General features: G+C 44.5%; 1 protein-coding gene across 4 annotated transcripts in view; it reads right to left on the minus strand.

Annotated features, from left to right (window-relative positions):
* LRCH1 (leucine rich repeats and calponin homology domain containing 1) overlaps positions 1–27,818 on the minus strand; it is a 217,135-nt gene that overhangs the window by 64,099 nt on the left and 125,218 nt on the right. For all 4 annotated transcript variants that reach the window (XM_047756122.1, XM_047756124.1, XM_047756121.1 and 1 more), the window contains 6 exons: positions 17,158–17,263; positions 10,357–10,493; positions 8,874–9,001; positions 7,334–7,397; positions 4,243–4,348; positions 1,821–1,948 (listed from right to left, as the gene is read on the minus strand). In XM_047756122.1, the coding sequence (XP_047612078.1) occupies positions 1,821–1,948; positions 4,243–4,348; positions 7,334–7,397; positions 8,874–9,001; positions 10,357–10,493; positions 17,158–17,263 (669 nt within the window). The remainder of the gene's footprint in view (positions 1–1,820; positions 1,949–4,242; positions 4,349–7,333; positions 7,398–8,873; positions 9,002–10,356; positions 10,494–17,157; positions 17,264–27,818) is intronic.

Consider the following 27,818-nt stretch of genomic DNA (forward strand, 5'->3'; position numbering starts at 1 on the left):
CACAGGCCACAGGTGCGGCCCTTTAAAAGAAAAAAAAAAAAGGACAAAAGACCAATTTTCCACATTGTCATGACAGATTTGCCTCAGAGCTGATAGACAGGCATCAAATCTGGGAGAGCCTTGTGAGAACCACTGGCTGAAGAGTAACACGATTAGATTTTTACTTTAGGAAAATGTCTGGTGGCAGGAGAGAGAGAGAGAGGGAGTGTGTGTGTGTGTGTGTGTGTGTGTGTGTACATGGGCGATCTTGGGCATGCAAGGTTGGGGTGCTGGATGCCCCGCGCGTGTGTGTGTGTGTGTGTGTGTGTGTGTGTGTGTGTGTGTGTACATGGGCGATCTTGGGCATGCAAGGTTGGGGTGCTGGATGCCCCGCGTGTGTGTGTGTGTGTGTGTGTGTGTGTGTGTGTACATAGGCTATCTTGGGCATGCAAGGTTGGGGTGCTGGATGCCCCGCGCGCACGCGTGTGTGTGTGTGTGTGTGTGTGTGTGTACATGGGCGATCTTGGGCATGCAAGGTTGGGGTGCTGGATGCCCCGCATGTGTGTGTGTGTGTGTGTGTGTACATGGGCGATCTTGGGCATGCAAGGTTGGGGTGCTGGATGCCCCGCGCGTGTGTGTGTGTGTGTGTGTGTGTGTGTGTGTGTGTGTACATGGGCTATCTTGGGCATGCAAGGTTGGGGTGCTGGATGCCCCGCTGAGGTGGGAGGGGCTCTGGCATCCTCCAAGTGAGCCGTGATGAGGCTCCCCTGAAGCACCATCAGTGCGGGTGGAGGGCAGAAAGGAGGCAGTGGGTGTGAGATATTTGGAAGCGAGAACTGATGGATTAATGATGGGTTAGAGAGAGAGTTAAGCTTTCTACAAGTGTATGTCATATGCCAGGTTCACTGGTTTTGTCTTGAGGGCATAAAGACCTCGCGAGCACACCAGGCTCACAGAATGTACAATTCGGCTGCTTTCCTCCCGGCTCCCTTGAAGGCGATGCCCAGAGACGTGAGTCTAGATAGAGCCCTGCCACTGTAACAGCATCCTTGGGAAAAAGAGGACCAGCCCCTGGAGAGCCCACACCTGATTGTAACACTAACTCAGAGATCACTGAATCTCGAAAGCCACAAGGAATGTGAATTTTTCCAAAAGGATTTTCCTCGTGACCCTTGGGTGCCACAATTTAACCAAAAGGACAGGTAGAAACATACCAAGGCACCTAATCATGTCACAAAGTGGAACCGTCACGACCAGCTTTACAAAGGGCTAGATTTCATCCCTCTTTTTTGCTACCCCTAAAGGTTCACCTGGCAATTTAGTGACTTTGTCCAGCTTTTCAACACCGCAGTGCCACTCTCCACCTGTTCAGGAGCATGTGTCCTCGGAGTGAGCTTTCTCAAAAGGGAAGACATTTTTCCCAGATTTTAAAAGTCTCAGTTTTTCTCCTTTGACTATGAATATACTCTCAAGAAAAGCATTCACCTAGAATGCACTGAAAAGCATGTGAACCTCTGTTTCAGCTTCCATAGGATCACGGTAATTCTGCTAAGTTTGCTAACCTATACGAGGCACTGCCAACCGGAAAGCTGAGTCATTTCTCAAAACAAAAGAAAATCAAAGATGCACGGACAAATGGAGAGGTTTGGGTGGCAGGGACCAGCTCCTAATAGCAGGAAATAAACGTGCTTAGCTTTGAGAAGATGCTATAAAGGCCTGAGGAAGCTGGCAATAAGCTGACAGCCATCATTCAGAGGTGATGGGTTGAGAACCTTGAACTTCACGTCGGAGGCGCCAAAAAGACATAAATACATTTAAAAATTAGTCGAGTCTCAACTTGCCTCAATATAGTTTATAAATTCTGGATGGAGGGTATCCGTTTCATGTGGAAATGGGTCTCTTTCTTCTCCAGGGTTGTCACCGTCCCTCACAAGGGAAGGCGCTGGTTGACATTCCTGATGAAATTCCCCTATTAGGAAAACACAGAGAAAGGCAGAGAGCATGACTTCATGGTCAGATGAGCAAAACAGACGACCCTCTGGAGTTCCCGTCGTGGCGCAGTGGTTAACGAATCCGACTAGGAACCATGAGGTTGCAGGTTCGGTCCCTGCCCTTGCTCAGTGGGTTAACGATCCGGCGTTGCCGTGAGCTGTGGTGTAGGTTGCAGACGCGGCTCGGATCCTGCGTTGCTGTGGCTCTGGCGTAGGCCGGTGGCTACAGCTCCGATTAGACCCCTAGCCTGGGAACCTCCATATGCCGCGGGAGCAGCCCAAGAAATAGCAAAAAAAAAAAAAAAAAAAACAGACGACCCTCAAATACATCATCTGATTATTTCCATCTTCTCTGCAGGAATGACCCAAGTTTTCTCTTCCCTCAAGGATGCGAGGAAAAGGTGGAAAAAGGAAGAAGAGGAAGAAAAGGAAAAGACACAGGAAGCCCCAAACCGAATGAACTTAAAAGTCAAGGCCTCTTTAGGGCTCAGTTCCCCAAGACAGAAATGAAATTCCCTCCAATTCTTTTTTTCAAGGAACAGAGAAAAGAAAGCATCAAAGAGAGTGTTTTGAGCTCTCAGCAGCATGTGACAAGTATTTCCAATTCAAAATTCAATACACGGAGTTCCCGTCGTGGCGCAGTGGTTAACGAATCCGACTAGGAACCATGAGGTTGCGGGTACGATCCCTGGCCTTGCTCAGTGGGTTAAGGATCTGGCGTTGCCGTGAGCTGTGGTGTAGGTTGCAGATGCAGCTTGGATCGGGTGTTGCTGTGGCTGTGGTGTAGGCCGGCAGCTGTAGCTCCAATTCGACCCCTAGTCTGGGAACCTCCTCCATATGCCACGGGTACAGCCTTAAAAACCCAAAACCAACCAACCAAACAAAAAAATCTAGTAGGACCTCGTCACCTTCAAGGACTCCCAGCCAGCAAAATACCCCCTTCTAGAAGAGAGGGGAGAAAACTCAGTGGTAATAAATTATGTAATTCTTTTTATTTGACAAAGTTGCCTAAAACACCTATATGACATATGTTGTTACAAAGCATATCTTATTTTTGCCGAACGGATACAGTTATATTTTTGGACAATGGATGGTTCCAATGATCATCTCAGATAAACGCAAATGCTAAACTTAAAAACCTGAACATAAGAAGTGAAAGCAAACACTGGAGTGGGAGTTGCTCTCCCATCACTAGTGAGAGCATAGTCCAGCTACTAGGGAGAAAATCTGCCTATTAATCTAGTCTTCTTCTAGCCATACGTCATCCAACCATCTCTGCAACAAATCGGGAAACACTAAATTTTAAAATTTATTTTAAAAAGTCACTGAATAAACAGGTGCAAAGTCCTGCCATATGTAATCAAATGAGGGCTTCTCATCAAGACATGAAACCTATTACTAGGGTATTGAAGGTATTTGAGACACAGAGAGCTCAGTGATCATGTGGTGATTATCAAAGAGCCGGAGAATTCGAGAGCTCTATGAGATGTTAGAGATATCCTCATCTAACCTCATTGACAGAGGAGAGAATTAAGGTCAAATGACTTGTCCAAAGTCAAGAGCACAAGAGCACACAGTCCAGGTTCCTGGGCACACTTTCCAACTACATTTCCCAGCCTGGCATGTAGTTAGATATGACCCAGTAACCAAGGCTGGCTCTAAGGGATGGACACTTTTCTAGGCTCAGCCCTAAAAACCTCCCAGGAGCAAACCTCCATGCTCTTCCTCTTTGGGCTTGAAGCAGAGGGACTTGGAAATCTGGTGTTAAAGATGGTGGCGTCATTAGATAAAAGGGGCTTGGATCCTCGAATCACCACCTAGAAGAGAGGTGCCTGGCAATCATTACCTCCCATTGGGACTTACTTTAGATTGTGTTAAGCCAATGCAATTTGGGGATTTTGTGCATTACAACAGCTAAAGACCCAAAATGTCCCAAATAATATATCTCAATATTTTCTTCCCAATCACAGACTTAAAGAACCTCGTATGAATCTTCAGAGCAAGAATAGTTCCCCTACTCACGCGCTGTGAGGAGTTACTTAAACTCTCTGAGCCTTGGGGTCCTCACCTATAAAATGGAGATTAGAGTAGAGTAGGCATCTCAGAGTTTCGAACTTTAAATTAGGTCACTGTCACAGACTGGCATGGCGCCTGGTACCCAGGAAATGCTCACTGAACATGAACTATTAGTGTTGCCCCTGGTCCGCATATTTTAAACACAGCATTTAAACCTTAAGACAAGCACTCGTCGCCCCAGTCTTGGTTCTCTGACCTTTAACGGGGCTGAGGTGATGATGGCAAGAGTCCTCCTTGATCTGCTCTTCTTCCATGATATTGGACATTGGCACATTGAGGCTAACGGTGTCTTCATCAGAAGGCTGAAAAGAAACGGGGCACGGCTTCATCCAAGGGCACATCAACACACACTAAGAGCACGCTCATGATTTAAAAAAATACTGCAATTCTCATAAATATTGAGTAAAAGACACCAAATACAAAGGCCAAGTCCACTCACAGACGTTCAAACACAGGCAAGACAGATCCACGGTGTTTGAAGTCGGGACAGCGGCTGCTCTTGGGTTGGGGGGTGGGCGCAGGAGGAGGCTTTCTGGGTGGCTGGTAAAGTTCTGTTTCTCTAACGAGGAACTGGTTATGTGGTGTGTTCACTTTGCCAAAATTCATCAGGCTAACACTCATGCAGTCCTCTGCAGGTACGTTCTAAGCTGAGATTTTTTTTTTCAGGAACCTGATGGTATTTTCTAACCTAAGAGCCATAATCAGGGCACCAAGAAGGCCTGTGTCACAGCTGATGGAAGAAAGAAATAACTGTACACACACCATCACACCAGCCCTAAGTCTCGTTGATCTTTTCAACAGTAACGGTGCCCTGAGCTCTGAGGACAACACCAATTTACCAAAATATATTAAGGTTTCATGTGGTCAGGCACGGAAAGCAAGCAGTCAACCCCTGGGACAATATCCCATTTATTTACAGTGCATCTTATGGGCAACATGAAGCTTCTGGTTTTTTCTCTGTTTCAAGCTGAGAAAGCTGTTTTAAATATGTAACAGTGCTAAATAATTATAGGTCTTAAAAGGAACAGAGGTTCTGTGCAATTTTCAGAACAGCACGTGGATTTAGTAACTACAGTTAGTTCTCCTTGGGGGGGGGGGTCTTGCTTCCCCCACACTAACTGATGGAAGTGTATTCTGAGCGTCTATGATTCCATCACACATGAAATACGAAGCCTCATGTATTTTCCTGGGTCTCCATTGCAGGGTCGCGATTTCATGAAAGGCTTTTCAAAACACGCGAATCAGGAACCTCCACAGAACACACCGCAGGTGACTGGGGCTGGCTCCTAAATTCCCGAGGTTACGACTTTCAGAGAAGGATGTTTGTTGACTTTTGGACACATGCACAAAGTGCTCAGAAACTGGCGGAAAACAAACATGCATCTCATTCATTACACAGCGATTCACTGAGCCCCACATTCTCTTGTTTATCTTACGAAAAACGTGTTTTCAACGTCTGAGGGACACATGCTAAATCAAGCAGACAATGGCAACAGCCAAAGAAGGGAATTTGGTGTGGTTTTGAAACTCCACCTTGAGGGAGAAGCACAGATCAAAAACGACTGACCACAGACCTCCAGGCAAAGCAAAATTAGAAAGTGACAGAGGGTACGTCAGAACCTTTACCCTTTACTAAAAACAAAATTTCTTGGAGGTGTTCTCAGCTAATGAGATGACAGCGTGAGACAAAAGGGAAAAAAAGGCAAAGGGAAAATGCATACACCTCATTCTGTTGAATCTAATCCTCTCTGCAGTTCTTCCACCTTCCTGCCGTCTTAAAAACTTATCAAAATTCTAACACAGGCATCTAGTTAGAAGGGAGAAAGTAAACACTTGGCCTCGTTTTAGAATGATATTAGCCTCCCACTTATATAGTAAGTGAGAACAAAAGGAGAATGAAGTTCTTTGTGTAATGTTTTATTAATGAACTTAATTATCCTTAGAAGACAGATAAAGGATCTGTTTAAAGCAGAGTCTGTTTTAATTTAATAGAAAAGAAGCTTGGGTGAGTAATTTCTGAAACAATGGGCTATTTCAGGGGACTTATGAGTTTTAATAAAGCTAAGGGAGTTGAATTAAATATAACTTGTAAAGCAATGTGTTGGGTATTTTCTCCCCCAGGGAACCCCAGTGAACTATTCATGCAGCTTCAGAAGGGTAATTTTATTTTATTGACACTCGCCTTCTTTTTCTGCCTACTAGTCTGTATTAGAAAGATTTTAAGGTATCCTAATTTTTTAAAAATATATTGAATTATGAAGTATTTCATGGAAAAGAGTCTGTATTAGAAAGATTTTAAGGTATCCTAATTTTTAATTTTTAAAAATATATTGATTTATGAAGGATGTCACAGAAAATTCAACCATCTTAGTTGCTACATATTATACTTCAAAGACCTGAAGAAAACAGGAAAAAGGCATTTTCCCTGGACTTATATGTAGTAAAGAGGGAGATTCCTTAGGTGGGGTAACTGACCTACCAATTATATCTTCAAAGAGTCTTATAATGTTTCAAAACTCAATAATCACAAAAATCCAGTAAGTTCCCTCAAAAAGGGAAGGCCTGAAGATCCACTCATTCCCAACCCCTCCTAGCTCTGCTGGTCAAGAAGCCCCATTTAATGGTTTATTAAAGTGAAAGACTTTGGGGAAACTAACAGACTATAAAGAAGCTAACAAATGTTCTCAATGACCTATTTATAGCCACTTAAGGAAGCTCCAGTGTGGGAGGCCTCTTAGCCCAAACATAACCAAACGTCATTCAATTGTCTGAAAAGAACACTACCAAAAAGTTTCAGGAAAACAAATGTTGCTATAAAAATTATGACAGCTCGAAAATGCAATTCCCTGTGGGTAAAATGTAACATGCATTTGGATTCCTTGACATTTACGCAGGCATATACCAGCTTTTCCCTAAACTACTCCATCACTTAAAAACAAAACACATTTCTAAAAAAGCCCCCCAGAAACCTCCACACCACTTAGCTGTTTCATAATATGTATTAAGCATGCAAGAAGATTCTAGATAATGTGAGGGTTGTGGCAGGAGGGGAAGGAGAGACAGACTCCATTCTTGAGACGTTTACAATATATCAAAGATGCAGAAAAAGCTAACAACAGTTTCTATCTATATAACACTGAGAGGATTTCAAATAACTTTCACGAACATTACTCCATGTTCTCATGCCAATGCATTGATGTCTTTTACCAGAGAGGAAGGAGTTCAGCAAACGCGGGCAGACAGATCTAGAAGCACAGCAGGAAAAAAAGTCTGATCCCGAGCTTTACCTCTGTGGCAGATAACCGCTTGTCTCCATTATCACTTCCGACTCCCGAATCAGAATCCTTCTTGCTGGGATAGAAGAGTAAATATTAAATTCATGTAGAAAAAAAGAAAATCACAAAGTTTACAACAAAATACAACTTATATTCAAATAATGATTTTGTTCTACAAATTCTTGTTATTACCCAAAGGCAACACACCGGTCCAGGATTAAAGGATGTTAGGACAAGGGCCTAATGAAAATCAGATACTTGTACTGTCTAAATATAGCACAAGGGACAGTCTTTGTGTTCAGAGTTTTCATGGGTTTACACTCAGAGGGGCCTGTTCTTTGAAACGGTTAACAGTTTTATTACTTTATTAATTCTAGCATATAAAAAAGCAAAAACTACCAATTGCTTTTACCTCGATTGTTATAAAAGGTCCTGACTTTCAATAATTCTATAAACTGGGAGTTCCCGTCATGGCTCCGTGGTTAACGAATCTGACTAGGAACCATGAGGTTACGGGTTTGATCCCTGGCCTCTCTCAGTGGGTTAAGGATCTGGCTTTGCTGTGAGCTGTGGTTCAGGTCGAAGATGCAGCTCCGATCCTGCATTGCTGTGGCTCTGGCGCAGGCTGGCAGCTACAGCTCCGATTTGACCCCTAGCCTGGGAACCTCCATATGCCGCGGGAGCGGCCCAAGAAATAGCAAAAAAAAAAAGCCAAAAAAAAAAGATAAAATGACAAATACATATTTTAAGCATTCTATGCAGGTACCACCAGGGTAGGCTGAGATTTTTAAGTCACCATGTTTACTTCTTTAGAAAAACGTTCAGGGAAGATTTCTGCAGTGAAGACCTCTCAAAAAAACCCTATGTTTCTAACAAGTGTGTTCAGTATAGGAATTTTTAAAATTTTTATTAAAATTTTTAAAAATTTTTTATTGACGTATAGTTGATTTACGATGTTGTGCTAATTTCTGCAGCGTGACCCATTCTCTTTCAGGGTGAGAATTTTGTTCTCTGAGAATCCAAAGCCCAATTTAAGCCAAAAATGGCCAAGGACACGTGAAATGATTCTAAACTCCCATTCCAAACAGGAAATGGGAACAATTATGCACAATGCATTTTTAAAAGACAATTAAAAAAATATAAAGCCTGCATTCCTTCTAATAATGTTGCGGAAGCATATTAAACATTAGTTGAAAAAAGATGTCTCAGTTTGATATGGTTGTTTTAACTGACAAGTAAAACATATATATATATTTCTATTACAGCTCTTATATATAAAGATATACACAGACGTGTATATACGTGTGTGAGCACACACACATATGTGGCATTCACAAAAGACTGATTGGGAGAAGGTCGATGAGACTTGAAAGATGCCAAAATGTTATCAACAGCATCAATTTTCCCCTTCTTATTCCAAAAGTTGCTGAAAGTCTCATTTATAAATCTGCACTGGTTGAATCAAAAGGACTGTTGGAGTTAGTTACCTGGAGCGTCTTGGTCTAAGCAAATACTCCAACAGCAGTTTCTAACCAAGGGCGGTCACACTTACCCGTCCTCCACGTGCTGGTGTAAGTGTGGCCTCTCCATGGTGTGGAGGTACAGGGAGTCAGCTGTCTTAATCTGGCATGCTTGGATGCTCAGATACTTGAATATGTGCACTTTACCCTTGGTGCAAATCTATGGAGAAATTAATAATAAATATTTCGATTTTAATGGTAAAACAAAATGTAAACACTAGACATCCCGCTGTGCACATTTTATTTTCATTTTTGCTTTTGAGGGCCACACCCGAGGCATATGGAGGTTCCCAGGCTAGGGGTCGAATCGGAATTGCAGCTGCCAGCCTGCGCCAGAGCCATAGGAACATGGGATCTGAGCTGCGTCTGCGACCTACACCACAGCTTATGGCAACGCCGGATCCTTAACCCACTCAGGGAGGCCAGGGATCGAACCTGCAACCTCATGGCTCCTAGTCGGATTCATTTCCGCTGCGCCACAACAGGAACTCCCGCACATTTTCATTTTCGCATTTTCATTCAACATGTTCACAATGCACACCAAATCTGACCTCTCCAAAACAGGTAAGATTTTAGCCAATCATTTCTTCCAAATTCTACTTAAACAGAAAACCATGCTGAAGAAATTTCCCATCTCTCTTGCACTAAACTGCAAAATTCTAACAGAAATATATTTAAGTACAAACAGTGTAAAAAGCATAGACTTCAGATAACTGACCTGGTAAGTCTCCAATTCTGAGAGCATATCTACTTCATTTTATTCTCACACAGTTTAATATGTGAGCCTGTATCTTGTCTCCAAATAACTGACAATCATATTTTCAAATGTTTAAACTCCATTTCCCAGCTAACTTTAAAGAAAGAAATCTATTACTGGAGCTCCCACTGTGGCTCAGCGGAAACAAATCTGACTAGGATCCATGAGGACTCAGGTTCTATCCCTGGCCTTGCTCAGTGGGTGAAGGATCCGGTGTTGCCAAGAGCTGTGGTGTTGGTTGCAAACTCGGCTCGGATCCCACGTTGCTGAAGGCTGTGGCGTAGGCCAGTGGCTACAGCTTCAAATGGAGCCCTAGCCTGGGAACCTCCATATGCCATGGGGGCAGCCCTAAAAAGACAAAAGACACACGCAAACACACACAAAAAATAAAGAAATCGATTACTCCTTTTGTAAGCCATATGCTCCATGAAAATGTTTCAAATGCATGTACAAATGATCACTGTAATCACTGAATAATTGAAATAATTGAACACGGCAATTCTGGGACTGCGGTGACCAGAACAGTGAAGCAAATGCTGCTAAACAGACTGGATGCTGCAAAAACATACTGTGGTCAGATTCACACATAGTTTCATCTTTTTAAGAGCTTGTGGCTGATTATGATCAAGTCTCATACACGAATTGAGCAGAATATCAAAAAAGTGATTCTGCTGAGAGCGAGGCAGGCGCTACTGATGGCATATTTCCTCCCCCGCCCCCACCGCCCCCCCAACAGCTTTGCTGGGAGACCCCCTCACCTGCGCGGGAGGAGACTGCAAAGGGTTATTCTCAAGCAGTAATACTTGCAGCTGCTTCATCTCTCTAAAACAAATGGGAATCACGAGCACTTTATTGCAGGAAAAGTCAAACTTTACCAAGGGAAGATCTACTAGTTCTACAAGAACAGAAAAAAAAAGAAAGAAAAGAAAAAAACTCAGAAAGCAACAAGATGAAATGGCTAAACATTCAAAAATCAATTTTCTGCTCATCAAGCAATGTATCATTTAGCATAATTAAGGCAAGTTGTACATTAGGGATATGTATCATGTTTATAGAATATTTTACTAAAGACGAGAGGAAAGCTTTCACTGGGGGCTCAGCAATGTCAACTTGTTATTTCTACGAAGAGGTGGAAACATGACATTTACAATATCCATTGTTTGAACACGCTTTTTTTTTCTTCCCCCAGCAAAACAATCACAAAAGTCACACCACACAAGATATGCTTATGTTTTAACTTCCAACTGTTTTCAAACAGCTTGCTAGCTTATGGACAATATGCTAGTTACAACATATGCTTATGCATCCCACGTGTGTGGGCCGGGAGAGTCTCGGAACGAGGTACAAGCAGTATGCTCATGATTGTTGAACTCTGCTTCAAAATACAAATGCGATCTAATTCCAAATTTTCCAACAGACGCCATCATCCTGATTTGATAAGGCTTTCTTCCACTGCTTTTAAAAAAAGTCTTCTATAGCTCCGCACACAAGACAGAACATTATATTTAGCTTAAAATCCCCGCCCAGTGGCCTAGTAAACGCTCAGTAATTTCAAGCATGCCAACTGACGCTGGCAGCTGCAAGAAATGAAGTCAAATATACTCCATCGAGCAAAGGGGCTGAGCAATGCCAGACATGCAGGGTGACACAGGGCTAAGCCTAAGATCTCCGGGTGAGAGGCTGCGGAGGGTTCATTCCAAACGGGCCTCACCACGTTTGTTATGCAACCTGGTAAGGGGTGATGTGCCAGGCTTTCCAATACTCAAGGTCCCAAGCCGATGAAGGGCAGAGACGATGTCCAGACAAGGATGCGAAGGCAGTGGCCTGGAGAAAGAATTCCCACCAGCCCCACCACCGCCCCCCGCTGTGCAGCGGCAGGCTCTCCTCGTTACCCGGCTAGACAACTTCAAGTTCACCAACAGAGGTTCACTTGGCAACCACTTCACAGAACTCAACTCCTCCGGGTGTGGAAGGGACCGTCCCTCTTTCATACCTTCGTGAATTACTGTGTATTAAAGAGTCCTGAGACTGAAATGTGAGAACAGAAGCACAAGAGCGGCAGCTCAGCTGTTCCCAAACGCATGACAGGCAGGTGGCTGTGGAAGAGGAACTCAGGATGTGCGTTTTGAAATATTTCATTTATTATTTTTATTGAAGTATAGTTGATTTTCAATGTTGTGGTAGTTTCTGTTGCACAGCAAAGTGATTGGGTTTTATATACAGACGTCTATAATACATATACACACACCTATATACACATATATATTCTTTTACAGATTCTTCTCCATTAGAGTTGATTACAAGATATTGAATATCGTTCCCTGTGCTATACAGTAGGTTCTTGCTGTTTATCTGCTTTATATATAGTAGTTTGTATCCACTAATCCCAAACTCCTAATTTTTCTCTCTGCTCCCGCTTTCCCCTTTGGTAACCATAAGGTTTTTTTTTTAATGTCTGTGAGTCTGTTTCTGTTCTGTAAATAAGTTCATTTGTATCAATTTTTTTAGATTCCACAGATAAATGATATCAGATGATACCTGTCTTTCTCTGACTTAGCGTGAAAACCTCTAGGTCCATCCATGTTGCTGCAAATGGCCTTGTTTCATTCTTTTTTATGGCTAAGTCGTATTCCATTGTATACAAGTACCACATCTTCTTTATCCATTCCCCCATCAATGGACATTTACGTTGCTTCCAGGTCTTGGCTACTGTGAATAGTGCTGCTATGAATATTGGGATGCAAGTATCTTTTTGAATTAGAATTTTCAAATTAGAACTTCTGAATTCTAATATGAACAGGATGTGTATTTTTAAAATAGCCCTATGTAATTCTCTGCTCAAACTCGGCTCAATAGCAAGATAAGTGATTTGCTTCTGGCCTCACTGGTCCTGGTTGCCTTGACGAAGCATTTCAAGAGCACTGGCAGGTAGAGGAGAGAAGCAGGTGAACCCAGAGGACAGCATGGAATCAAGAAAGTCAAAGGAAAGGGGAAACTAAGATCTCTTTCCATTTCTTAGCTTATTTCTACAACAGGGCTGAGAACAAGAGGGACTAAAGAGAGTCTCTCCTTGCTGTAACCTCCAGGAACATGAATCCATCTCTCCAGTGGTTAACCTGACTCACTAAAGTTAGCTTGGCAATTGGTAGTGAAGGTTAACTGGACCCTAGATCCTCAGCAACTTGCCACTTAAAATGAAGATGTTTAAGCAAGACTAGAGAGCCAAGTTTCCGGAAGACGTAGCAGGAGGGGGAAGGAAGGCAGCTCACAGTTAAATAAGTAAGAAATGGTTTTTATGATGACTATATGCCTTTTAGTGCCCACTGGGAACACAATTACCATCTTGGTTTAGGGAAGCTGGAACCTGACGGTTTCACAACAAGGAAATGGAGGAGAAAAGGGTAATGCCACCTCAAAAAAGGCCAAAAGAATCGAAAAGATACATGTACCCCTATGTTCACTGCAGCACTATTCACAATAGCCAAGACATGGAAACAACCTAAACGTTTACTGACACTTGCATGGATTGAGATGTGGTAAATATACACAATAGAATACAACTCAGCCACAAAAACGAACAAAATAATGCCATTTGCAGCAATCTTAGCAGAGATTTTCATATTAAGTGAAGTCAGAAAGACAAATACCATATGATATCGCTTATATGTGGACTCTAAAATATGGCACAAACGAACCTATCTACAAAACAGAAACAGACTCGTCATCAAAGCCATATGGTACTGGCACAAAACGGAAATGTAGATCAGTGGAACAGGACAGGAAGCCCAGAATTAAACCCACGCACCTACAGTCAACTCATCTATGACAAAGGAGGCAAGAATATACAATGGAGAAAAGACAGCCTGTTCAATAAGTGGTGCTGGGAAAACTGGACAGCCACATGGAAAAGGATGAAATTAGAACACTTCCTAACACCACACACAAATATAAACTCAAAATGGATTAAAGACATCTAAATATAAGACCGGTTACTATAAAACTCTTAGAGGAAAACACAGGCCAAACACTTTCCAACATAAACCACAGCAACATCTTCTCAGATCCCCCTCCTAGAGTAATGACAATAAAAACAAAAATAAAAAACGGGACTTGATTAAACTTCAAAGTTTCTGCACAGCAAAGGAAACCCTAAACAAAACAAAAAGACAACCCACAGAATGGGAGAAGATCTTTGCAAGTCAAGCCACTGACAAGGGATTAATCTCCAAAATTTATAAACACCTTTGCAGTGCAGTACCAAAAAAACAAACAACCCCAATCAAAAAATGGGCAGAAGATCTAAACAGACAATTCTCCAAAGAAGACATACAGGTGGCCAAAAAACACATGACAAGATGTTCAGCATCACTCATTATGAGAGAAATGCAAATCAAAACCACGATGAGGTACCACCTTACACCAGCCAGAACGGCCGTCATCAAAAAGACTACAAACAATAAATGCTGGAGAGGGTGTGGAGAAAAGGGAACCCTGCTGCACTGTTGGTGGGAATGTAAAATGGTGCAACCACTGTGGAAAACAGTATGGAGATTCCTCAAAAAACGAAAAATAGAATTACCATTTGACCCAGCAATCCCACTCCTGGGCATCTATCCAGAGAAAACCATGACTCAAAAAGACCCATGTGCTCCAGTGTTCACTGCAGCACTATATACAATAGCCACGACATGGAAACAACCTAAATGTCTATCAGAAGAGAGGTGGCTAAAAAAGATGTGGTACATATACACAATGGAATATTACTCAGCCATTAAAAGGAATGAAAGAACGGCATTTGCAGCAACATGGATGGACCTAGAAATTATCATGCTAAGTGAAGTTAGCCAGACAGGCATTGTGGTCAAGGGAGTCAGTACTCTGATGGGCCACCTCCTGAATCATGTATCTGTCCCTGAAGCCACTGAATAGGGTTACTACCAACTAAACCACATGGACTTATACTGGAAGAGTATGGTTCCCTGAAGAAAAAAAAATAAGACATTATTATTAAAAGTAGACAAAAGGAATAGAAAGCAAACTAACAGACGCCCTCTGTAGGTAGGGTCTGGTGATCCTCTTCTGATACACTTGCTATTTTGAAACCTCCCTCACTTGCAAACTGTTGGAAGGCAAAGGAGATAGAACCTTAGCTTCAGACAGTCTTATATTAAATGTGAGGTCATTTTGTGTCTTCAGCTGCTGGGCTGCGGATGGAGCAATTCCAGATCTTGCAGCAGCCTATGAAATAGTGGCTACCGTTTTGCCCTTAGGCAAAAACTTATGGTTTCCAAAGGAGACAGCTTGGGGGGTGGGGGGATGTACTGGGGTTTTAGGATGGAAATGCTATAAAATTCAGTTGTGATGACTGCTGTACACCTATAAATGTCATAAAATTCATTGAGTAATTAAAAAAAACACACCACATAAACAGACTCAAAGACATAGAGAACAGACTTGTTGGTTGCCAAGAGGGAGGGAATGGGATGGACAGAGGGTTGGGTGTTAATAGGTGCAAACTATTGCGCTTAGAATGGATAAGCAGTGAGGTCCTACTGTACAGCACAGGGAACTATATCCAATCTCTTGCCATAGCATATGATGGAAGATAATAGAAGAAAAAGAATGTATTTATACTTACGACTGGGTCACTATGCTGTACAGTAGAAACTGGCACAATACTTTAAATCAGCTATACTTAAGGTAATTAAGGTAATTAATTTTTTTAAAAAGAAAACCAACAAGGAATCCCACGCCTCTTGCTCCGCTGCTAAGAGGGGCAATGAATGACCCCATTAATCTTCTGCCCGTTCTGGTCCCAGAAAGAACAAAATAGTCTCCCCACTGCATCAGCTGTAGTAAAACCACCCCCAAACTGATGTGGGCAATTAGACCACAAACGTTCCCACCCCCTCCCCAAACTGAAAGCACGTGAGGAGGGGTACTCACAGAAGATAAACAAGTGACTAAATATGAAAAGTCTTTAAACCCACTGCCTGAGAACATTATCAGTGCTCTTTTGTTAACAGAGATCCCCAGAGTGAAGCAAAAAGAACTGCGACCCGTGCTGCAGTTCATGGCCACAGTGGATTTTAACCCACTGAGAGGGGCCAGAGATTGAACCTGCATCCTTGAGGATACTAGTTGGGTTCATTTCCACTGAGCCACAACAGGAACTCCCTGAATAAATAGTTCTTTTAATTTTTAAGTTTATTTCTATTTTGTTGAAGTACAGCTGATTGACAATATTTTGACTGAGTACCTTTTTACTTGAACTTCAACATGACCTATCAGAAGGACACATGGGGAAAGCCCACGGCTGCAGGGAAGGGTTTGCCGGAGTCTGGCTCTGGAATGAGGCTGTCTTGTGGGGCTCGGTGCTCCTGCTGTGTTTTCAGTGCCCCGAGTCTCAATGCTGAGGCTCTAGAGCCATTCTTGCTCCAGGATTTGAGAAATTCGTCAAAACCACAAGTGTTAACAGCCCAAGTTTCACTTCAGCCGGAGCCTGCCTTTGGCTGAATCATGGATTTCAAGCACTGGAGCTTCCCAGGCAGGGCTCCCAGACCCCCCGCTCCCCAAACCTGAAACTCTGGAGGCAGGATCTGCGGGACCAAGCACAGCAACTCAAAGGCTGGCTGGCCGTTCTGGAAGGTCACACATCTACACCAAAAGCAATTCATGTTGCCTCCTGGTAGGAGCTGAATTGTGTGCCCTGCAAACTCACATACTGGAGCCCTAACCCTCAGGACTCAGACATGACTGTATTTGGAGAAAAGTCTTTAAAAGATACCTGAGTTAAAAGGAGGTCCTTAGAAGTTCCCGTTGTGGCTCAGCAGTAATGAACCTGACTAGTACACATGAGGACGCAGGTTCAATCCCTGGCCTCGCTCAGTGGGGTTAAGGATCCGGCATTGCCATGAACTGTAGTGTAGGTCACAGATGCGGCTCGGATCCTGCGTTGCTGTGGCTGTGGTGTAGGCCAGTAGCTGCAGCTCTGATTAGATCCCTAGCCTGGGAACCTCCATATGCCGGAGGTGTGGCCCTAAAAAGACCAAAAAAATAAAAAAGGTCATTAAAGCAGGCCCTACTCCAATAGGATGGGTGTCTTTACAAGAAGACGAGATTAGGACACAGATATTGAGGGCAGATGACACGAAAATGCAGAGAAAAGATGGCCATCAACAAGCCAAGGGGACGGGCCTCAGAAGAAACCGAATCGGCCCATATGATCTCAGACTTCCAGCCTCTACACTGCGGGAAAATATATTTCTGTTGCTTAAGCCACCCAATCCGTGGTACTTTGTTATGAGAGCCTGAGAAAACACACACACACACACACACACATACACAAACGGCCTTAAACCAGGGAATGATTTCGTTACTGACCCCTTGACTAAAATTACAACTTGAGTATAACTTTTCTGTTATCTGCACATGAAATGCAAATGGTTAATTACTATCAAAGGCACCGACAAACACGACGAGATCTAACTTCCCAAAGGTAAACAAAAAACTCTAACAGTCTCCTGTTTGATTCATTTTCCCCACTTTCCGTTTTTTACCTTGTGGTAAAACTTTAAGGTAATTTCTTCTGACATTCAGCTCTCGTAAGGATTTCAACTGTCCTATCTGCTGAGGCAAGGCTGTGATCTCGTTGCAGCTGACGTCCTGTATTGAAAACACAGAGGGACACGATGAAGGCCCCGTTCCAGGAACTCAGACCGCTCGTGTGACGTCTCCTGAAGGAATGTAAACATTAGGATAACTCCACAGGTAGGTACCCTTTTCTGCTGGTCTCCAGGTCCCAGGCCAAGAAAGGCTTGTGAGCACAGAGAAGCAAACGAAAGGGTAACGTCTGGAATATCCTCCGGGGAGAGAAGAGAAGGAAAGGAAGCATGTGAACAGCCTTCGGGAGCTCCTCTGCCACTGCTCTCGCAGGCTTGGGTCTTATTTCATTCTCAAAACAAATCCATGAGGCACTATCACCGCCCTAATAGTCACAGATGAGACCGATGACGCGCAGCGAAGTTCAGGCAGCTGGCCGACACCTGCGCACACCAGCGTTCGCGCTAAGAAGGAATTTCCAGCCCAATGCTGCATCCCTATGCATCTTAAATTAATGCACTCTTTGGACGCATTATTTATTCAAAACGGAATTCATATCCAAAGGCTGGAAACTTTGGACCTGAACGCCGTCACAGATACTTGATGAGCAAGACTGTGGGCTCTGAAGATGGTGTCTTCTTTGCTTCGCGAAACGACCACCTTCTTCGTGATCCCTGCTGGGCATCACCTCTTGGCACATGTAAACCAGTGACCACAACATGTTTAATCTTCTATATCCCTATTATCGCCCCTAGTCCCCCTCTTCCTTTTGTCTCTAGACCTCGGCCCGGCTCTCCACCTCCTCACCCCAGCTACGCCTTTAGTCCAGACCAGCAGGACCCCTCAGGTAGACACCCTCATGGTCTCCTGTTTATTTCCAGGCATCAGTCTCCTCCGCGGATCCATCCTCCCCAGAGTGAACAGGTACAGGGTGTGCATCTCCCTGTATCATTCACCAGCTGAAACCTCTCCAACAGCTCCCAGGAACTCTAGAGTAAGGTCCCAAATGCAGGTCTGCTCAAACGTTTGCCTTCTCCTCTAAGCCTGTGTGCTCCTCGCTGGAAGAAAGGGTGTCTTGTTCACGCTTTCCTGGCGCCGAGCAGAATGCCAGGTACCAAGTAAGGGATTGGGGAGTTCCCGTCCCGGCTCAATGGAAATGAATCCATGAGGACGCAGGTTCAATCCCCGACCTCGCTCAGTGGGTTAAGGATCCGGCGTTGCTGTGACCTCTGGTGCAGGTCACAGATATGGCTCAGATCTGGCATTACTGTGGCTGCGGTGTAAGCTGGGGGCTACAGCTCTGATTTGACCCCTAGCCTGGGAATCTCCATATGCCAAGGGTGCAGCGCCCCCCCCCCAAAAAAATAAGGGATCAATAAACGTGGGCTGAAATGACTAAAGTCCACTTATGTTGATGCTCTCTAATGCTGCAGTTCATTCTGTCTCTGGCTGGGATCACAGGAGGCTCCCACACACACACCAAATTCCTTACAGGTCCCGCCTGATGTCACGGAACCACAGGTGTATTGAGGCTACAAACGACCCCCGAGAGCTCAAGTCCTTAAAGATCCCACATCACTGCCGAGCCTGCAAAAACTCCCCTGTTCACTCCTGCTTTTAGAAGGCAGCAAGGCTTTGTTTCAGAAATGTTGCACATTCACTCAAATGAGAGGCATTCCGAAACCCCCAGGGTCCGTGTACGAGTGGGGCTGACACAGTGGACCACTGTCCTCTAAGAGCGTCTCATTTAAATACTCTCAGGGAACGTGCCCACCTGTCAAGGTCAGGAAGGTGCTAAACGGCTGTCGCTGGATGAAGAGGAATAACATTGCTCCTCCTACAGGGAATGAAGCTGAGATCTGTAAAGGCTGGTGCACACACCAGGACCAGCCCGCCGTGCTGTTCTGTACTCAGCTGTCTGACGTGGGTGGGGGTGGGCGTGGGGGGGCTGGTGGGTGGCAGGTGAAGAACATTAGGTGTTCAGAGTTCTCTAGTGGTGCAGGGGGTTAAGGATCCAGTGTCGTCACTGCAGCGGCTTGGGAAGCTGCTGTGGCACAGGTTCATTCAATCCATGGCCCGGGAATTTCCATATGCTGCGCCAAATTTTTTTTAAAAAAAGAACATTAGGTGTTTGATGGCATATCCTTCCCCCATCACCAAGCTGGCTGTTGCTGCATTGCTTCTGACCCGGAAAAGTCACAGCAAATTTTATGAAAAACACCCCTAGTGTTCAAAAGAAAAACCCCACGAGCACATCTGTGGGCACAGAAGTCTAAGGAAATAGGAGTTCCCGTCATGGCTCAGTGGTTAACAAATCCAACTAGGAACCATGAGGTTGTCTGTTCGATCCTTCACTTCACTCAGTGAGCTAAGGATCCTGCATTGACGTGAGCTGTGGTGTGTGTAAGTCGAAGATGAGGCTCGGATCCTGCGTTGCTGTGGCTGTGGGGCAGGCTGGCAGCTACAGCTCCAATTAGACTCCTAGCCTGGGAACCTCCATAGGCCATGTGTGCCGCCCTAAAATGACAAAAAAAATAAAAATCAAATAAATAAATAAATAAAAGTCTAAGGAAATAATCACAGAATTAGGAGGTCCAGAGATTTGCTCAGTCATCCTTAGTCTAGTCCTTCACTGAGTCAGTAAATTACTCTGCTTGTTTGAAGATGCTTCTCTAAAGGAGTAGTGACAAGTGAAATGCCATCGTTCCCCAATTACTATGGCATTTGATCAGCCACAGAAGTCAACAGACAAATCCTTTCAATGAAAGCTTTATCTTTCTTTGCTTTAACCAAGTTACAAATAAGCGAGAGGTCCCATTTTAATCAAGGAGCCCTCACACAAATCGTACACAGGTAAGCCCCAGAAATATATGAGATGAAGTCATTTTACTGGACTCAGGACCAGGCACAGTCACCTTGGCAATGACTGAGAGGAGTGGAGACTGTGTGGGAAGAATTAGTGGGAATTGTTTTCCTGGGAGGATTTATGCTACTGACATTGAAAATGTTTTGGTAAATCTGTGAGTGACAGCATGAGAAAGACCCTTTGGCAGATCATGAAAACCACAGATTTTTAATGTGAAACTGATGATTTTCAGAAGTTTCAAGGACACAGTTTTTTTTTTCTTTTTTTCCCTTTTTCACTTTTGGCCTCCCAGCGGCATATGGCGTTCCCAGGCCAGGGATCAGATCCAAGCTGCAGTGGTGGCAACTCCAGATCCTTTAACCCACTGTACCGTGGCAGGAATCAAACCTGCATCCTGGTGCTGCAGAGACACAACCGATCCCGTCGCACCATAGCAGGAACGCCTCAAGGACACAATTTTCAAAAATCTTTCTCTTAAAAAGAGAGAGGAGGGTGCGGAAGGCCAAAAGATAACAGATCTATTTAGGCAGCATGTTCTCAGCATGCGATCGCCTGAGGTGACGTGCATCCTTATGCAATGGTTTGTGTGGGCACTGGATTCACTCCGCACTTTGTCGATTACCCCTGGTCAGCCATGAAATTAGAATGAGCTTTCCCCATAAACACAAGGTAATTTTCCCAACGTATATTTCTTTTTTCTTGTCTTTCTGTCTTTTCTAGGGCCATACTTGCGGCATATGGAGGTTCCCAGGCTAGGGGTCTAATCGGAGCCGTAGCCACCGGCCTACGCCAGAGCCACAGCAACTCGGGATCCGAGCCGCGTCTGCAACCTGCACCACAGCTCACGGCAACGCCGGATCCTCAATCCACTGAGCAAGGCCAGGGATTGAACCTGCAACCTCATGGTTCCTAGTCAGATTCGTTAACCACTGTGCCACAACGGGAACTCCCCCAACGTATATTTCTAACCGGCTTTAAGGAAACCAACAAGACCCCCCCCCTCAGCTTTATTTAAATACTTATTTACTAGCAGGGAAAATGCTTTTCTAATTTACCTTTAAAAAAGAAAAAAAGAACTTCACATAAGGACAAAAACAAGTTCCTTGTAGCTTACAGGACAGGACATCTGCAGACAATTAGAAACACAAAGTCCAACTGTCCATTCATAATTGGAAGGGTATATGGTGAAGGCCAAATTATTTTAATAGTCCTCTGCACTGCTGTCAGTTACTTCCTGTTCTGCCAACATAACAAGGGAAAAAAATGCCCAGGCAGATCCAGCAGACAAGCAAGAGGAAGGCTTTTCACTGCTGGATGATCAAAACTGCAAACTCTTTTCCCTCCCAACCGCTGAAACCTGCCAAGTTTTAAAGAGGTTATGAATTGCGTCACAAAAATAAAACCCCATAGGTAATTATGTCCTAATTAGTTGGGGAATGAGGAGGAGGACAGAGAAGAGAATAGTCTAGATGTTTGGGGATAAGACACTTCAAGTTAGAAACTGTAAAAGCAACATTCCTAGAATAGCCTGCATCTCTAGAACATGCCTGTCCACATTTAGCCTGAAAGAAAAGATGGTGCTTTTTTTTGGAGTTCCTTTTTTTTTTTTTTTTTTTCTTCTGTCTTTTAGGGCTGCATCTGCGGCACATGGAGGTTCCCAGGCTAGGGGTCAAATTGGAGCTACAGCTGCCAGCCTACACCATAGCCACAGCAACGCCAGATCCAAACCACATCTGCAACCTACATCACAGCTCATGGCAACACAGGATCATGAACCCACTGAGCAGAAGCCAGGGATCGAACCTGAGTCCTCGTGGATGCTACTCAGATTCGTGTCCACTGAGCCATGGCGGGAACTCCTAGAGTTCATTTTTAAAAGATGAGATTTAGAAAAATAAATTTTAAAAAGAAACATGAATGCCCCACATTTCTATGATGAGTAAGAATTAACCAAGCTATGAGTTCGGGAGCCAGTAGCTTCTTAGAAGAGTTAAATGAATCCCTTCTGAACTGTCAATTAGCCCAAAGCTATGTCTTGGAGAATAATTATGCCAAGCTACAGCGACATCAAATTACCATATCTGTATTGTCACAGTATTATAAATATGCAGGTAGGCCCCAAAGAAATCATAAGTATGTCATACTTATTAGCTCTATTCTTTTTGATACTGGAATGAACCTAATCATTATACAGTATATAACATAAACTCAAACTTAAGTTTTTTAATGGGCCTTCCAGTCTAACTTCTGTTATTTATGTATTTATTTATTTATTGCCATGCCCATGGCAACCTGTGTCACAGTTGCAGCCATGCTGAATCCTTTAACCAACTGCACCAGGCCGGGGATCAAACCCCTGCCTCTGCAGCAATCTGAGCCACTGCAGATTCTTAACCCAATGTGCCACAGCAGGAACTCCTAACTTTGTCATTTAGGTAAGAAAACAAAACAGAGAATATTAGGTATGACTTAAAATATACTTAGTTTCCACTGGTTTCATCAAGATGCTTTTAAGTAACAAAAGAAAAACTTTAGAAGATTCCAAACAGCACTTCTAGGAATAAAAAAACGTCTCTAGAAGTGTTAAGTGCATGTTGGAGATTAATCCTTTTTACTTGACTAATGGTTAGCTGTTAACTTACCTTGAGAATGCAAAAATGACAAGGATTGAAAACATCAGCCTAGGATCAAGGATCATTAAACTAGGAAATGCTCGCTGTCTTTTTTTTTTTTTTTTTTGGTCTTTTTGGGGCCACACCTGCAGCATATAGAAGTTCCCAGGCTAGGGGTCAAATCAGAGCTGCATCTGCTGGCCTACACCACAGCCACAGCAACACCAGATCCGAGTCGCATCTGTGACCTACACTGTGGCTCATGGCAAGGCCAGCTCCTTCACCCATCGAGCGAGGCAGGCATCGATCCTAGGTCCTCGTGGATACTAGTCAGGTTCATTTCTGCGGAGCCACAATGGGAGCTCTGGAAACGCTCACTTGCTCAAAGTAATATTTTTTAAAAGACTGGACATGTTTGTTTAAGCTGTGACTTCTGATGAAAGCCAACATACTACTGGGCTAAGATGATCTCTGTTAATGAAAAGAGATTTCCATCGAGGCCAGGCTAAGCTGCCGAACTGCATGTGGTATTTATTCTCATGCACTACCTTCCCCGGACTCTAGGGTTTTCAAAAACTCAGTGTGGTGATACTATTGCTGAAGTCATCTTTTAGAATCTAGCTATTTAGTTGAAGAAAAAACAAACATTCTGACAGGAAATACACGCTATTAATACCGGCCTCCCATCATGCGACTGTGTCCTTTTTTGAAAAACATCTTTTGTATGACTCACTGTGTAACTGTAGGTAAATATCTTAACTTCTCTGTGCCTATGAAGAAAGAAGAGATGAGATTATAAACAATTCTAATTTCCTTCCGACATCAGGAAAATCCATTAACCACATCAGAAATAGTGAAGAGGTGTTGTTAGAAAAATAGATACTTAACGGACTTGAGAGTAATGTTCTTTGACTTTTCTCCTTTTTATCCTTCTTTTCTTTGTTTTGTTTTGCTTTGCTTTCTAGGGCCACACCTGCGGCACTGGGAGGTTCCCAGGCTAGGGGTCGAATGGGAGCTGTAGCTGCCAGCCTACACCACAGCCACAGCCACAGCCACACAAAATCCGAGCCACGTCTGCGACCTACACCACAGCTCAAGGCAATGCCAGATCCTTAATCCACGGAGGGAGGCCAGGGATCGAACCCGTGTCCTCGTGGATATCAGTCGGGCTCACTTCCACTGAGCCACAATGTAGAGTGCCTGGCTTCGTACAGCCAGCTGTCTGTTACTATAACATGGCCTTCATACGGTATTTCTAACCCAATATGTAACACACCTATCCTTCAGTCACGATGCGACAAGTAAAAGAATCATGTGTCCAGGATGCTGACACTGTTTTATGAGTAAAATGAGGTTCTGTCGAGCCCAGCGCCGTCTGCGGACCCTCCCGCCTGCCTTGTGGTTCTCCGTGAGGAAGCTCTCGGACAGTCATGGCCCCTTTGGACCACACCCCGTTTCTGTAACATTCTCCCCGCTGTCCATCACTTGCCTCAACTTTGGTGGGAAAACCAGTGCAAGCTGAACCAGGGAAGACCCCAGAAAGAAACCATGGCTCCTCTCCACGGGAGGCTCCATCTAGACCAGCACCCAGCGGGCACCACCTTGTGCTGGGCAAAGGCCTGGGGCTTTCATCAGACAAAGCTGGTTTTCACTCCAGCTCCACCACCCCATCACAGCCCCAGCCTCGGGGTAAGGAATTCTAAAACTCAGACTTGTCTGTGCAAGCAAGACAGGCCATCCACCGTGCTGGGTTCCTGTCACGATCAGATGAGAGAATACAGGTCAGGTACCCGGCAGAGTGCCTGGCATACAGCAGGTGCTCCGTCAAGGGCAGAACTCCTCTCTTTCCCTTAACAGAAAGAACATGCAGATACAAAAAACTTACAAAGCAACACAGAAGCACAGCTACAACTCTAAGGAGACAAGCCAAAGTGGCCGAGGAGGTCAGAAAGTTCTAGATCATTCCCACCAGAAATGACCCTGGAGGGGCAGGTCCAAAGAGCTAAGATTCCCTAAGTCCCCTACTCCTGAAACTATGTGGAAATACACGCCGGCCTCTCTTGTGGATTCAAGAAAAGATGCCTCAGAAGTACTTCCTGCTTTTCTTTTTTCAAGGCCATACCAGCGGCACGTGGAGGTTCCCAGGCTAGAGGTCAAATCGAAGCTGCAGCTGCCAGCCTACACCACAGGCACAGCAACTCGGGATCCAAGCCACATCTTCAACCTACACCACAGCTCATGGCAACGCCGGATCCCCAACCCACTGAGCAAGGCCAGAGATCGAACCCGCATCCTCATGGACACTAGTTGGATTCCTTTCCACTGTGCCACAACAGGAACGCCCCAGTCATGTTTCTTAAAGAAAGTCTTCATGGAAGGAGGAAAAATTGCTTGTCCAGATTCACTGTGCAGTCGCAATGACTGAATGGCAATGCTTTATGTGTTTTAAGATTCTTAGGTTAATTGTTCCAACTGCTCTCAAACATTAGACAGCACCTCCTTTCTCACAGGGGGCCACAGTGCTTTCATTTTGGTTTTTTTAAAACAATGATGACCCGAACATTCGCTCATACTTGGAAGAGAAGAGAGTTGACAGCTCAGTTGAGGATACTCTGAGTTTCATATGAAAGTTTTTAAAATATTCCTTCCAAAATCTTATCATAAGGAGGTTCCCAGGCTAGGGGTCCAATCAGGGCTACAGCTGCCAGCCTACACCACAGCCATAGCAACTCAGGATCTGAGCCGTGTCTGTGACCTACACCACAGCTTACAGCAATGCCAGATCCTTAACCCACTAAGCAAGGCCAGGGATCGGACCTGCGACCTCCTGGTTCCTAGTCAGATTTATTTCTGCTGACCCACGATGGGAACTCCTCTTCCAAAATCTTTAAACAATGCTCAGAGCCTAATAGAAAGCAGAGAGATTTCATCAGTACCTAGGGGGCTGAAGGTGCTCTTGAATCCCAGCAGAGTGCCTGTTTTTTTGTGTTGTCCTCTCTCTCTCTCTACCTCTGGACACATTGGTTACTATGTAACCACAAAACAGAAGCCTCCCAGGCAATTCTAGAATTACTACAGGCTCTCCATGGAATTTTTTTTTCCAATTAATAGCCAAAAATCATCTGATGTGGTTACTTGTAGTATCACACTATTTTAAGCAAAAAGATATGAAAGATAAATAAGAATAGATGGGGAGTTCCCATTGGGGCAGAGCAGAAAGGAATTGGCCTATGAACCAGGAGGTTGCCAGTTCGATCCCTGGCCTTGCTCAGTGGGTTAAGGGTCTGGCATGGCCGTGAGCTGTGGTGTAGGTCACAGATGCGATCTGGATCCCATGTTGCTGTGGCTGTGGTGTAGGCTGGCAGCTGTAGCTCTGACTCGACCCCTAGCCTGCGAACCTCCATATGCCACAGGTGTAGCCCTAAAAAAGCAAAAAAAAAAAAAAAAGAATGGATGGAAACTAATCTTTTTTAGTCTGTCACCTTAAGCAAGGCCAGCGGTTAAATAAGGGCAATGTATGAATATTCACCAACTTTGCAAATAAATGTTTTTTTGCACATATCATGCATGCTCATAGGGTGGAAAGAACACAGGCTACAGAGCTGTGGGGTCTGGTGGGGTGGCCACCAGCCACACGTGGCCACTGAGCATGAAAACTGTGGTTCGTCTAATCTGTGATGTGCCGTCAGTGGAAAATATACAGCTGGCCTCAAAAACTTAGTATGAAAGAAAGAAAGCGATAAAATATCTATAAATTTATATTGCAGAGATGCTGAAATAACATTTTGGCTATCTGGGGTTAGCCAAAACATATTATTAAAATGAATTTTGCTTGTTTCTTTTTTTTTTTTTAAGGTGATTACCGGTACATTTAAAATGACATTTGCCGCCTGCATCTTCTTTTCATGGGCAGTACTGGGCACCAGCAGTTCTGCTTAGATTGTGAAGCAGCTATGCCTGGGTGACCTTCCCGACGTTGCTCCTGGTCTCTCTGCCATGGGTTTCTTCTAATTTTAAGATGTCAAGTGCTTGGACTAGATGGCTTTTATTTTATTTTACTTTTTGTCTTTTCTAGGGCTGCACCCGCAGCACATGGAGGCTGCCAGGCCAGGGATCGAACCTGCGCCACAGCAGTGACTATGCTGTCCCCTTAACCTCTAGGCCACCAGGGAACTTCAACGCTTGCTGATTTATTTTATTTTATTTTATTTATTTTTATATACTTTTGTGTGTGTGTGTCTTTCTGTCTTTTCTAGGGCCGCACCCAGGGCATATGGAGGTTCCCAGCCCAGGGGTTGAATCATAGCTGTAGCCTCCAGCCTACGTCACAGCCACAGCAACAGAGGATCCAAGCCGCATCTGCAACCTGCACCACAGCTCACGGCAACGCTGGATCCTCAACCCACTGAGTGAGGCCAGGAATCAAACCTGCAACCTCATGGTTCCTAGTTGGATTCGTTAACCACTGAGCCACATCAGGAATTCTGGACTAGGTGGCCTTTAAAACCCCTCTGGCTCTAACATTCTAGGACTCGAGGGTACAAGAGGAAGTGTGGGTGGAAAAGTGACATGAGGATGAGTTGATGATGATGCTGAACTAGGAGGCAGGGCAGCCTTCCCTAGAGCGGGTTTGGGGCAGGGAGCCTAAGAAAAGCTCAGGGCATCCTTCAAAACCTGGGCTGGCTCCAGGGCTCAGCAGAAGGGCGGTCGGCAGCCGCAGCAGCACCGCTGATGGGTGGCACCCTGTCGGCTTAGCCCAGGGCGGAGTGGGACAGAAACATATTCCGGCTGCCAAAGACTGACTCACCTGTGTGCCACCCAGCTGCTCCCAGGGAGCCTGGGAAGCGGAATAAAACCAACCCTTTATGCCTATGAAGACCTCATCCAAATTCTAGCAAACCCAGATTTGGGGGGTTATCACTGCTAAAAGAAGCATATTTTAGAAACGCATATATCTCTCAGCTTCACCCAAAGGGTTATTTGGTTTATTTTTTTGCTTTCTGGAATCAGCTAAAATGGCACCTTCTGGAGTTCCTGCTGCAGCACAACAGGATGGGCAGTGCCTGTGGAGCACCAGGACACAGGTTCAATCCCCTGCCGGCACAGTGGGTGAAAAGATTGGCATCGCAGCACCTGCTGC

The sequence above is a fragment of the Phacochoerus africanus genome, chromosome 13 (genome assembly GCF_016906955.1).
Source record: "Phacochoerus africanus isolate WHEZ1 chromosome 13, ROS_Pafr_v1, whole genome shotgun sequence".
Taxonomy (NCBI): Eukaryota; Metazoa; Chordata; class Mammalia; order Artiodactyla; family Suidae; genus Phacochoerus; species Phacochoerus africanus.